Source organism: Trifolium pratense, linkage group LG7 (genome assembly GCF_020283565.1).
Source record: "Trifolium pratense cultivar HEN17-A07 linkage group LG7, ARS_RC_1.1, whole genome shotgun sequence".
Taxonomy (NCBI): Eukaryota; Viridiplantae; Streptophyta; class Magnoliopsida; order Fabales; family Fabaceae; genus Trifolium; species Trifolium pratense.
In genome coordinates, this window is record NC_060065.1 from 12,927,716 (window position 1) to 12,942,148 (window position 14,433).

General features: G+C 32.7%; 2 protein-coding genes and 1 long non-coding RNA gene across 6 annotated transcripts; all 3 read right to left on the reverse strand.

Moving 5' to 3' along the window:
- Window positions 1–900: 900 nt before the first annotated feature.
- Window positions 901–3,435, reverse strand: LOC123897070 (probable glycosyltransferase At3g07620). The gene is made up of 4 exons (XM_045947574.1): window positions 2,925–3,435; window positions 2,591–2,820; window positions 1,900–2,248; window positions 901–1,647 (listed from the first exon to the last, which is right to left on the reverse strand). Exons 1-4 carry the CDS (start codon window positions 3,087–3,089, stop codon window positions 988–990), a joined length of 1,404 nt encoding a protein of 467 aa, XP_045803530.1. The 5' UTR covers window positions 3,090–3,435; the 3' UTR covers window positions 901–987.
- A 3,805-nt stretch (window positions 3,436–7,240) lies between these two features.
- Window positions 7,241–9,985, reverse strand: LOC123897071. Of its 4 annotated transcripts, XR_006804779.1 has the most exons (6): window positions 9,824–9,985; window positions 9,495–9,598; window positions 9,093–9,231; window positions 8,381–8,748; window positions 8,084–8,253; window positions 7,241–7,579 (listed from the first exon to the last, which is right to left on the reverse strand). It is a non-coding gene; the product is annotated as an uncharacterized LOC123897071 (long non-coding RNA). The 4 variants fall into 4 exon arrangements; XR_006804780.1 differs by having other exon boundaries at window positions 8,381–9,231; window positions 9,502–9,598; XR_006804777.1 differs by having other exon boundaries at window positions 8,381–9,231.
- A 461-nt stretch (window positions 9,986–10,446) lies between these two features.
- Window positions 10,447–13,053, reverse strand: LOC123897072 (pectate lyase-like). Its single transcript, XM_045947575.1, has 3 exons — window positions 12,644–13,053; window positions 11,477–12,131; window positions 10,447–11,284 (listed from the first exon to the last, which is right to left on the reverse strand). Exons 1-3 carry the CDS (start codon window positions 12,865–12,867, stop codon window positions 10,796–10,798), a joined length of 1,368 nt encoding a protein of 455 aa, XP_045803531.1. The 5' UTR covers window positions 12,868–13,053; the 3' UTR covers window positions 10,447–10,795.
- Between the last annotated feature and the right edge of the window lie 1,380 nt (window positions 13,054–14,433).

Sequence of the window (14,433 nt, forward strand, 5' to 3'; positions counted from 1 at the left end):
CACACAAAACCCCGTCCGCCTATATCTATCTATATAATCAGTTAAAATGAGGAAGCTCTCTCTTTCAATCTAACCATTATGGCTATTAACTAGGAATAAAAGGGTAATGATACCAATTGAAAGTATAACGTGTTTGACCATATAAACACACGTTTAAGTTTTAATAACAAATCATTAATAATAATAATAACAACAACATTAATTCTTTTAAAACCATTTATAAAATTATTTTAAATAACTTTAAAATAAATTATAAGATCAAAATATCCTACAATCCCCCACAATTTATTTTAAAGTATATAATAATACCCAAAAAATCATTTCCTGGATTAACATCATTGATGTAATGCATCAAACTGGTGTAACAAGCTATATGAACCAATGCTAGCCTGATTGTACTTAACACACAGTAACATTGGTGTAGCAAGCTATATGAACCAATAATACTTAGCATAGAATAAGTAGAATATATTTGAATTATAAAATTGAATTATCCTATAATTTTTACTTGACACAATAAGTAGAATATATTTGAATTATACAATTTAATTTTTAGAGGCCACTGTGAGTCTGTGATGATATTTTTTACCTATGCATAATGTTGATCAACTTGAGGTTAAATAGAAGCTACTTGTGATACTGAAGGCAGATGCTATTAATGTGATGCTAAATGAATTTGGTGCTTATGAGAATAATATAGAAGTAGTTTTATTTTGTTAATAGATGAACTGATGTCACTTAGAAATATTCTAAGTAGATCCGTATATGATTGTGATTCATGAAATATTTTGAGATACCATAAACTAATATGGTATATTGTGGATTATCCATTGTATTAAAATAATACAATGATGTTTATTGAAATTTGTTTTTAAGAAAATATTTATCTCTATGTTAGAATTATAAATTTGTTATACTAGTGTATATTACACCAACCAACAATACAACTCATTGTCTTATGACTAAGCCACAACCAGAGGAGATTACTCATTTCACGATTACATTTAATCTCCTAAGCCATATAGAATGAATAATCATATGGAATACATCATATCTCTTAGGAGGATTATTAACAACAAAATGTCTTTGCACTTGCTTAACTCCCTCATACAATCTCATATATTTTTCCTCAGATATACCCAACAAAATTTCCTTAAGCTTAGGAATTTCACTAACTTCAATCTGAACAGAGAAAGAATTCCAATTAAGAACATCACTAAAAGGTAGTACATATTGTTGTGATATTATAATAGGTACACATTCCGCATAAATTGCCTCAACAATTCTTGGACTTGCCACTTCCCACCCACTTGGACAAAGACAGTATTTACTCATCTTCATTGTTTCATGGTATGAAACATTTTCTGGAAGTTTTTCATAAACTAACATATCTTTGTCTTTGTTCTTCCAATGTTCGAAAAGTATCGGTCTAATTTTGCCATGCATTCCCCCTGCAAAGAAAGCCAAAATAGTTCTATTCCATGATGGATAGCCACCTAGTTGACCTGTTGTTTCCCCTGTTGCTAAGTTGATTTCAGGAAATGATGCATCTTTCTCGGGATTGAAATGTTCGGTGATGTTTGCGTTGCAAAGTACTCGAATTGCAATGAAATATAATTCCTTGACATACCATGTTGCCCTTGGTCCCTATGCACAAACATTTTTTCATAAAATATAAGCATACTGTATTCATGCTACTAGCATATCAGTGACCGTTGCATTGAAATTGACGGTTTTGATTTCAAACAAAGTATTTTAAAACATAAAATATGGATCATTCGATCTCAATCCAACAGTCAACGATATGTTGTGTGTGAATATGTGCAATTGACGACCAAAAAGAAAATTGGATTTGAATTAGTGCACTGTAATTAGAGGAAGAAAAATGAAAATAAGTACCCAATCATGACAAGAAAGCATGAAATGATCAGCTCCATAACTTCTATTCCAAAATGCATATTTGTGAGATATAATATGAACATAATCACCAATAGTTCTCCCCAAAACAGCTTTGTCACGAATAACTGGGTGAAAGAGTTTGTCCAGGATCATAACAACACTAAATGGAAGAAAGTAGACGTGAGCTTCGTTTGGATTCTGAGTCCGAAACATAGTATTGCTTTCCAATAAATTGATAAATATTCCTTCCATTGAATATATACTCTTGCAAGGACCATAATGAAAAAGAGGAGGTTCTCCCTCTTCATACACAAAGATTTTAAAGAGCTTCTCCATTAAGTAGTAACTCCTATATCATATCATATCATATATAAGTAATAAAGATTATAATTCAAAAGAATTTAAAATAAAGCATGACATGTAAGGGGGGTAATACAAGGAGGAGCCAAATTGGGCCAATCTCTTATAGGCAGGCTCAAACTCGGTCTACTTAGCTAACTCATGTGCAACCCGGTTACACGCTTTGTTAACCCAAGATATTGAGGAAGTAGGGTTTGCATTGAGGAAACCCACACACCGATTCCGGATCTTAGCTTGTTACTTCACCCGCTCTAACCACTGATTGATTATCCCAATATTATATATGTTTAGTGAAACATATCACATAAAACAAAATCAATAAAAATCATACCTATGAAAAGCAAAAGCATTTCTGTAGATGTCTCCTTGTGGAGTATAATCATGAGAGTCCTCAAGAGGCACAATATCATTGGTTCTCAACAAGGCTTGTTTTATCAATGCTCTTGCTTTTGCAAGACTTTCTTCAACTTTCTCCAAATTTCCAACTCCTTGCATTGATCTTCTTACAGGCAATTTGTTAACTAATCCATTATAGACCATTGGCTTATATATACCCTCATCCTACGTACATGTAAAAAATCAACAACACAAAACAAAATATTAATCAATCAAACCTTAATTAACCTTAGGTTGACAAAAAATTCATTCATATTATTATATATTACCTTGTAAGATGAAAGGGTAGATCCTAATTGTCCCTTTTGAACCCCTTGATATTTCAATCTAGACAACAATTTTACACCCTCTAATGAACAAATACCAAAAAACACCACAAAGATAGTGATAGAAAATGCAATTGGATTCAAGTGTATTTTCTTCAAGTGCCACATTTTCTCAGAACTCAACAAAATTTTAATTCATAGCCAAATCTCTCGTTTCAGTCTTTGACGGAGTTTTTTTGTGAAATAAAAAATACATACTATGAATTATCCTATTCACGTGGTTAGCATAAATAATTAAATATAGACAAATTGTATATTACTAGTACAAAATTTAAAATTATATTATGAAAAGGAATTTAAAAAGAAAAAGAAAAATTAAAATTACTAATATTTGTTCACAATTCAAATTAAGAAAGTTCGCGGATATAGAAATTTTGTATTAAAAATAATAATTTTTAAACTTCCAAAAAATTAAATGAAACATTTTTTAACACTTTTAAGTTAATATTTACATATTTGTTTCCTTAGATGGTATTACACTCAAATATAGAAGATAAGGATAAGTCAATGCTTATCAAAAAAAAAAAAAAGTCACTATCTTAGTTCTATCTAGTCCACATAAACAGAATCATTTCTGCTAGTTAGATTAGGCACTAATCAGCTAGATACTAGTGCTTAACACTTAGTTTACATATCTTAACACCTATAATTATAAATAGAGAATGTAATTACTCCAATTGTAACAATAATGAGAATTTCAATTCATTTCTCTTCTTTCCTCCTAGATGGCGTTTATGATGGGTAGGTTCAATATTTTCCCAGCATGAGGAAGTTACTTTTGACTGCCAATTTGCTGTTACTAATTTTCACAGTTATGATCTTTTTTTTCTTTTTAGACTTTTTTTTTTAAAGAAACAAATTCAATTTATATCATTAATCAAATAGTTGCTAATACAATGAGGAATCGACTCGAAAATAGTTACTTTGGATGCTGCGTCAGGTCTTATATGACATCGTCAGGTTCCTTTGAAGGTTTCTATTTGTGCCTGGCGTCTATTACGGGACAGGTTACCTACCAAAGCAAACCTGGTTACACGAGGGATTTTATCTACGGAGGCTCATCTTTGTACTTATAGTTGTGGAGAGGTTGAGTCGGCTCAGCACTTGTTCCTCTCTTGCAGCTTCTATGGCTTCCTTTGGTCTCTTGTCAGCTCCTGAATTGGCTCTTCTGTGGTGACTGCTCAGACTCTTTCAGACCACTTTATTCAGTTTACGGATTCAGCAGGTGGTTCTCGAGCACGACGTTCTTTTATGCAGCTCATATGGCTTGCTTGTGTTTGGGTTGTGTGGACTGAAAGAAACCATCGATTGTTCAAGGGCTCAGCAAACTCGGTGCATCATATGTTGGACAAGATCAAGACGTTTTCTTATAGGTGGTTGAAAGTGACGAGTAGCACTTTAGCTTTGAACAGCCATAGTTGGTGGTCTTGTCCTTTGCTTTGCTTAGGCCTTGTTTAGTTTCTTTTGGTTCCTGTATTTTTGGACTTTATTTGTAACCTTGTTTAGTCTTTTTGGCACGTCTTGTGCTGATAGACTTTTTTATTTATTTATATATATCTCATTTTGACTTGTTCAAAAAAAAATATGCCGCTCTTGCTAAGGAATAAGCCACCATATATATTTGACCGCTTGACGCATAACAAGTTAAACTTCACCTCGATGTTGGGAACTAATAATAACAAGGATTTAATATATGAAATTAAATTAGTAAATTCGGAGGATCTATGTCGATGAGAAGAGATAGCTTCAATAACAATTTGTGAGTCGCTTTCGATGATCACATGAGAGTAGCCTCTTTGTATCAACTTACTGATAACTTCCTTCATGGCCATAGCTTCTCCTTTAATCGTGTTGAGTCTAGCTTGAATGACATTAGAACCTGCCAACATAAATCAACCTTGATGATCGTATAAGCACCACCCCTAGCCCTAGCCTATTGCATTAGCTGTTTCAAATAAGTTTGCATCAACATTGCATTTTAGGTAGCCTTGTGTAGGTGGCAGCCACATGATTGATGTGTGGTCTGCTGTATGTTGTATTGCTGCACCTGTTTCAGCAACAGTTAGACCATTCACGGTTACCCACTCATTCCACATACTCGCCGCTTGTGCAACTGCTTGTCTTGCCCAAATTTTGCTTCATTCCATACACAATTGTTCCTATTTTGCTAAATTACCCACAATAACATAGCCATCTTCCCAATCATTTCCTTACTTTCTTTGCAACAAATATGAAAAATCAACTCTTAAATATTATAAAAAAGTTGCAATCTTGATGTTATAATATGATTCAAACCCACGACATTCCATGCTTCCTGGCTACCCTCACACTCTAATAACAAACGCCAATCCTCTTCCGGTGCTTGTAAACACAAAAGACATTCCATTTGACATTGAATATGGTGATTCTTAAGCGCATCCGTGTTGGTAAGCAATCTTTACAAATTCGCCACAACAAGTGTTGAGCTTTTCAAAGGTTTCTTCATTCGGTTATGCATTCCCTCCCTTATTCTAAAGACACCAAATATGTTTAAGAACGGGGTACTGGTTTGTAACTCGTACCCTCTCGAGTCAATTACGTGTTCATATATTACCCCAATCCATTTGGTTAGAGAGATAATGAATGAACCTTATTAAGCACAATTTATATATAATCCTTTCGCCCAATGCCCCAAAATCACCTAGGCTATCTTCACGCTTTTGGTAACTTTGTCTAATCCTATTTGTCTAACAACGACCTTCATCTTTCGGTCGTTCGGTCACTATCTACATACATGTATTTATAATCACAAGACAATTAAAACATAGAATCAAGTGACACTACTAAAAAACAACATTTTAGAGTCAGACAGAAACCCACGCTAAAGGCAAAGTGGACTACTCACCCTTGATCTTGGTGAGAAACCACGAGCCTAAGCTATACTATAACTAAGAACTATATATGAACTAAAAATTAAGATTATTGGTAGAGGGAAAACAAAGAGATAAGATTGATTTATGAGAAGCTGACAACATTTGGCACTGTCACGGCCGTGTGAGAGCATGCACGGGCCATGACAGCCTTCAGTTTGGTGGCTTTTGATTTTTCTTTTCTCTTTCTTGTACTTAGTTGAGTTTTAATGATCTTTAGTGTGTACTGTGTATAATGGCCAATCCCACGAAATTGTAACTCTTGTTGCAATAATTTCCACTAGCTCTTCTCTAAACAAACACTCATCCACATCATCATTGCATGCCTTGGTCATAAGTCATGAAAATGGGTATAATTCCACTTGTCTATGCTATTGGGCATACAAAGGATAAAAAAAAAATCAAAATTTAGTAAGAAAGCACTAGAAACTTTGCATACAAGCAATATTATTATAAGGAAATATTTTAGAGGTGTCAGTAGGGATTAAGGAAGTGAGTGGGTTCTCATACTTAGGGGCAGTCCTTAGGTAGAAAGGGCACCAGGATAAACAAACGGCACAGGATAACATAGGGGTTTGTTGTTGCTTGTAAGTCTAAGTACCGATTCAAAGCAGTGATTTTCCTTTCCTGAATTGGTATCCTACGAAGTAGTGCGGTTTTCACCGAACTGAGTAAACAATTGATTGTGTCGTTTCCTTTATTGTTTATCTTGTTGTGTCATATTGTCGTACAAGTTATGTCAGACATCATGTACAACATCTGTCCTCTGAAGAACAAAATTTTAGTTCTCACCATTCTCATATAAAATACTCTTTTTCACTGGATATGCGCTCTATCACTATAACAAATATGAGATTTAGTAACATTTGAACACATGTTGCATAAAGCCCATGTTACTATTTTGTAACACTTGAAAGTTTTGTTAGTAACATCTAAAAAATGTTACTTATTTAGTAGCTAACTCGTAGCCAATTTATAGCAAATGAGTTTAGCTAAAACTTGAGCATGAATTGAGTGGCCAAGTAGCTATGAAATAATTTCGTAGCTAATTTATAGTTAACCTTAAAACATCTGAAGCCAATCTACACCAATTACACTATATTTGTAACCGATTTTTCATCTTCTAACATATCACAATATCACAGCTTATCAAAAAAAAAAAAAAAAAAAAATCACAATATCACACACCCTTTATAATATATATGTAATATGTTACACCTTATAGTCACACATTTTAATAAGTGAACAGAGGATAAAGTGTTACATAGAAAACTCTATCATAAGAGTTATTTTATATGAATGATCAAAACAACAAAATTAATAAAATAAAAAGTGAAAAGAAAGTACAAATGCTATAAAAGTTTCAAGATGCATTCATAATAAAATCTTACATGGAGCTTTAATGCTACAATTTATAAAAAATGTATGTAAAGCATCAGGTATCACAATGATATATGTCGAGCTATAACTCGAAAACAAAAAACCATTATTGGTTTAACTATTCCATCCACCTCCTACACAGTCTCAAAGATGATATAATAATATTGAGATTTGCAAAACCTCACTATAAGGAACTATCACAAGGAAACTATAAAGAAACTTTTATGAAGTGTGGCATCCCAATTGAACAGAAATCAAGAAATCAAGTCCAAAGCATGTTCCTAGAATACCTATCATTGCAATTTTAACCTGAAATGTACATGTAACTATGAAGTCAAAGTAAGTCTAATGAGAAAAGGAGAAATAGTACAAACTTATTTCTATGATACAGGTGACACGTAACACAGAATGAACACAGATACATGCAGAAAGACACACATGTCAATCATTTAATTAAGTCAAGCGAGGTGAAAACATACATGTATTAAACTTTTGTTAACAAGTTGCAGCCACAAGGAAAACATATTAACAAGATCTGAAATAATAAACTAGAAATCTAGCATTACATAAAGAGACCAGAAATTGCATAGTTCGTCATAACTATGCACCAACTCTGACATTGTCATAGCTAAAGCAACTAGAAATTACTTCAGTGACATATCGAAATGCAGAAACATTCCATAAATAACAACAATATGCTTAGAAATATCTTATAAACAAAGACTGTATTGACACTCAATTGAAAAACAGAGCATAAATGCCTCCAAAACAGATTTCAAAATAATTCCCAACTTTTAAGTAGGTCAAGCTTACCTCTAAAACAAGTTGTTCTAGGCTAGATATCTCATGAAAGAACAATGCAATAATGTTGTCTCGTGCAACACACTGCCAACAGAGACACTCACTAGAACATGTCTGCTATAGCAAAATTGTGAGGGCTCAACTGTACAAATGATGCTCCTTTGTACTGCTCCATCATATGGCTGTGCAAATAATATAATGAGAAATTGATTATCTTGTTGTGACTCACATATATCTTCTTAAGAGAAATTAGAAGGGTTAGAGAGAGAGAGAGATAACCAACACTAAAAGACAAAGGAAAATGAAAACCTTAATCTTCTTGGTGACAGAAGAGCTAGGTGATGGAGTATCATCTGAGCTTAGATATATAAAGCAAATCAGTGAGAAAATGGTTCAAATCTTCATCCCTTTTAAACATAATTTAACAACAAAAACATAAAAGTCATAAGCAATCAAATAAATATGTAACCCTTATCAATTTGAACACAGAGGACAAGTTATTAGCATCAAACCTTCAACCAAATGAAGCACCTTACAGCAAGACACTTGTTAGCATATAGCCTTAAAGTAAGCCACATGTGAAACCAGTTAAGCTACTATCTCAAACAAGAATGTATTACTAAAGTAATCTTTATTCTCAGTTATTGTTGAGCAGCTTCAATTGAACTAACCTAAGTCTGCGAATGCAACCATATATCCATGAACATGAGATAATAATAGTAAATTAATAAAAGTTCAATTCTCAAGTTTAGACATTAGCAGCATGAGAGTATGATCAAGTTGCTCCAAGTTGCTTTTCATCTAGTGCCTACTATGTCCAATAGCTTCTCCACATCTAGTATTCAAGCTTAATATGATTTCAATTATGACCACCAAACCATGGTGTTTTACCACTCGTGATGTTACTTTATGAACAATATTGATAAATGAAGGAACCTATGTAGTCAAGCCTATTGTGATTTAAATCATGACCACCTAACTAGTGAGTGCTACAAGTGTAATGGTAAAAGTGAAGTATCACCAATTATAGAAGCTCTCAAATTCCCCTTCCATTTTCTGTGTTGGTGTCAAATTGATCAGCAATAAAACCAATGTTGCAAGGCTACAAAGCTGCAGAATGATAAACATCAAGCTCTTCAAACTCCTGATTTGTAGAGACCCTGAAATTAAACAACTATTTCTTGGTCAAAAACGTTATGCAGTATATTCTGAAGAATTAAGAAGCAACTATGAAGCTCGGTACCATCGAGTAACCACATGTTCAGTCAAGAAGTTTAACACAAAACTTTTCATGGAAAAGCTATGGTAATCAAAATTTTATGATCATTTAGTTGTCCTGAAAATCAAGTTGTTAATAATGCAAAGAAGAAACAATGTATGTAAAAATACAGTTTCATTGGGAATGTAAAAACAAGCCATGAACCTTGAACCTCTGTTTCAGCGTTATCATCTTCCTTTGCAAATCAAGGGACAAAATTGCATGAATCTTTAGAAAATCTCCACCCATCAATATTGCACAGAGTCTTCCTAAGCAATAAAAATTTGAACAAATCAATTTAAAAAAATAGTCACAATGAAATTTCCCAAAGAATACAAAATTAGGGTTTTAATTTGATCTGAAAGAACTGAATAGAAAACGAATAAATAGAAATTGAGTTGCAATTCAAAAAAAAAAAAAAAAAACTCACGGATAAACTAGATTCACGCTTTTTTAAAATCAACGAAATGTGTTTGATGAATTGCGAAATGTACTTCTCTCATTGTGAATACTTGGACCGAAATGTGCTTTATCGTTCAGCGGAGAAAACCAACGGAGTTGCCGGAGAATCCTGATGTGACGGTGGCAGAGGCTGCGGCGAAGATTGAACGGGAAAACAGTGGAGGCGAAGGGAGAGCATCGAAAAGGGAAAGTGAAAATTGAAAATATTGAAAAAGCGTAACATTTGGCTTAAAAATTGAAAATATTGAAAATAGTTTAATTGATATGCACCGATGATGTTATTTAGTTTTACACAATCGTCTAATAAATAATTATTATTTTGCCATATTATATCAAGAAAGTCGGTAATGTGACAAAAAACATGGTTAGAATTGGTTGAAAGTGTAAAATTATTTTACTAAGTCCATAATACACAAAGTAACATTTGGCTTAAAAATGTCACATGTGTTAAATTAGAGGATCTAGTAACACTTTTATACAGGTGTTGCATATTATTTGATGTTACCAAAGGCCTTATATGCATTAGTGTATATATATGTATGTTCCTGCATTTCTTCAGTCATTCCATTTGAAAATAGGATCATTACTTTTCGCTGTGTATAATATGTTTTTTTTAATCACTGTATAATAATATGTTTAAAAGTACATTATTACGTTGGATTTGTATTTTATTTTTTTGTTTCTGTAATGCTATATAATTAAAAAATAAAAGGAAAGAATATTGGAGGAAAAAAAAGTAAAATGACAAAAAGAATTAAAAAATTTCATTGGCAACAAAACTGAACACTCCTTTTCTAGTACATGTATGTGGCATTAAAATGTAAGATTTCTTGACTGATCCTTTCCTATTAGGAAATTGAAGGAAAAGTAAACAAGAAAATAAAAAAAATCTATTTGGGAAACTATGTTAAGTCATTCTATTATTGCTCTTTGTTCTTTTTTATCCTTTGACATGCCACTATTGTAGCAATGAGTAGTAGCAACAATAACAGAACGACAAAAAATTAACAAGGTTTACCCACAATGCATCGTAGGTTTCCGGCATATCGTGTAAGTCTTCCAACATAACTTCCTGGTTTAGCTGTTATCATGTCTTGCCTTGAAAATGGTCTGTCCTTTAGCTCTGGTCCAGATTGAATAAAGTAAGCGCCGTTCAAAAATTCATCGTTGATTGATCTCCATTGCCAGTTTTTCCATATACTTTCATCGGTGTATTCTCTCTTTGTTACTTCTTTAGAATTAATAAGGTCTTTACCTACCATTTTGTTTTCTGGGCCAATGAATCTGTTACCCTCACTGATAATTGTAGGGTTCGAGCTACCACCAATGGCATACATTTCCCAATGAGTGTAGTCATTGTTAACACAATGGACAAAACCAAATCTTGCCCTTGGCATCCTTTGTACTAATCTCTTTCCAAAGTGGTTGAATGCTAATGTGATTTGCATGATCTTGTCATCTTTATGATTGTCATTAGCACCAAAAAGCATCACCTACATTGCACAAAAATCCAAAATAAAGAAACTTAATTCTTCAATGAACAAAAACAAACCAAGGTTAAATTAAAAAACACACTGAAAATTGTTGATGAAGAAAAAAGGAACTAAAAATCTTCTGGTCCAGTTATGGTTGATGAAAATGTCAATCAAGTGAAAGCGCGAGAAACAAATTAATTAATTGATCACCTCATTGTGGTCAGTGAAGTGACCGTTGGAAATGGTAATAGCAGTAGATCCCATGATTGCATCAATCAAACCATCAGTACAATTTCTCATGGAAACATGATCAATCCAAATATTACTAGAACCAAATATGGAAATACCATCACCATCACTCTTAGTCCTAAAACCATAATGGGTCTCAGAATCTCTAATCATACCACCTTCGCGTACTTGAATGTCGTAAACCTTAATTCCATGGATGATAATATTCTTAACAAATTGAATGGTAATACCAGCACCATTGGCAATGAAAACATCGACTCCTCTACCATCAATGGTCTTATCACTACTCATGATAAGTTCTTGTTGTAGTGTGATCAGCATGCTGTGAGCGAATGTGATCCAAAGGGGTCCATTACGTGTGACTGCGTAACGGAGTGTGCCGGGTTTGGGGTCCATCAATTCATCGTCAGAAGGATCGGTGACAACGTAGATTGGACCGCCTTTACCTCCACGGGTGTTTCTGCCGAATCCTTGGACACAATCGGCTAGTTTTTGGCGGTTATCAGCCCAATTTGGGTCACACCTCCAGCATCTATCAATGGGGTTTGTGGCCAGACATTGTCCTCCCCCTTTGTTTCCCCTCAGGTTCCTTCTTAAGTTCTTTCCAGCAATGACTCTGTTTGTCAAAAACATCAAAAACACACACACACACATATATATATATATATATATATATTTTTTCTTCTAATTTTTAGAACATTGAATTCGCAATTTATCTTATATTATTGATTTCAGACATTTCTACAAATGCTTTTGAAAAAAATATTATGTTATGATCAAAAGTATGTGTAAAAGCATTTTAACAAATCGTTCAACTATTTTAATAAATTTTTAAAATAAATAGAATTTTATTTTATGTAAAAAGAGTGTTATATATATAGACACACACAAAAGAAATTTTTACTCTATGCATATCTTATGAAATTTAATGTGTCATGAATATGATATGATATAGTGTAATGTAATGTAATTAGCAACATGCTCACTAGTTTGCTAAAACAAGGCTCAAACATATCGAAATTAATTTTATTCAATTTTACGTAACACTAATCACACACCATGTTTATCTTATGAAATTGAATATGTTGTGAATATAAATTTGTATGGTGAAAGTAGAAAAGTGCTCACTCTGTAATAGAAGCAGTTAGGTTGCCAGAGACTGCAAAAGGATCAGGGAAATAAGCTTTGTGATTGAATTCTTTTGCTTCTACAGACCTTTCCTCCCAATATGGATCAAACTCAGGTCTTTCTTCCTTCCAAAATTCCTCACTCTCTAATTCATTGGCAGTCAATGTAGGCGTGATGACTGCCAAACAAAGAAAAAATAGGAAAATGTTGAGTGATCTCGCCATTTTTATTTTATTTTTTAAAATTTGTTTCGGTTCTTTGTTCCTTTATTGGAAGATGTTGACCGAAAATTGGGATTGAACTTCGCAACGAAGTTAAACCCCAAGGCCAACAAAACGGAAAGAAAGAACACTTGTTATTATTGGGTGGCACTTGAAAACAAGAAAGATAGAAGAAATTGCCCCCCGATTATGATTACAATGTTTCGTAGGTATTTATACTCCAAAACCAAATAGATCAAAATCTAATTTTGGGTTATGTAAGAAAAACATGAGGCTAGATAAACGGGTTACTTCTCGTTAACAATGATTTTTTTTGAGGTTGTATATTTGTAGTGAATTCTGTTTCACTCATTTGCTAAATCGCTATTACTATTTATAGGAAATAGTATAGTAAAGAATTTTAAGTTTTTTTTCATCCATGTAAGATGATTTCTTTAATATTTTATTATTTTAATTAGATTTAATTTTATTATATTTCACCTAGATTAGTTATTTTTATGTTTTAGGTATATTTGTTGTTTTTATTTAGCTATGTTTGTTATTTTTATTTTTATTTTTACTATCTTTTAGGTAGATTTTGGGATTTCTTTGCTTAAATAGTAGGGAAAAATAAAAATAACAAATCAACCTAAAAGATAGTAAAAATAAAAATAACAAATAAAAATAACAAATTTACCTAAAATATAAAAATAACTAATCTAGGTGTGTTATCCCATATTTTAGTCGAGCTAAAATATGCATTTAATCTTTTGTTTGATACAATGTTGACTCTATTCAAAAAGTCCATTAACTTTGACTTTCATAAAGGGAGACATAAATGTCTTCAAGAACAAGAGAGATTGTATTTAATCTTCTCATTTTATGAAGGTAAAGGGATTCTTTAAGAATAAAAAAGTTCTAATGGAAAGTATTCGAAAGTATGGATGTGTTATCATGCTTTGAAGTCGAAGAGGCGAAAGATGAAGAAATAACTTAGTTTTTTTGTTATAAGCAAATAATGTCTTTCGATCATTATTCCTTTCGATTACAGTTATTAAGTCGAAATATTAATGATTGTGGACTTAGAATATTTTCTCATTTCAAAGTGCAGTTCGATTTCGACGGTTGCAGCGTTTCAAGTAACGTTTCATTTCAAACGAAGGAAGATGCGTGGCAGAAGATTAGTAGTAGAACGTTTAGGCAACAATTACTTATTTGTATCTATAAATACTATTTTTTTAGTCGAAATCAGGGTCACAATTCGCATACACAAACTCAAAGTACCTATGCTAACGCGAGAAACGAGTGCAACGAGAAACATGTATGAATCTGTGAACTATTATCTTTTATTTATACACATTTACAATTCAATGCAAAGTTAATTTTCTGCAAAGTATTTACTTTCAAACTTACGTTCTTGCATTTAAATGGTTCTCTCATTCGAGTGAACTTCCTTTCATTTACATTTAACTTGCAATTTACATGTTTTTCTTGTAAACTTTATCTTTCAAACCTTTTTTTACAATCATTTGTATTTAAACCTTTTTGCATTAAATCGTTCTTTATAACAAGTAAACGTTGTATTCGATG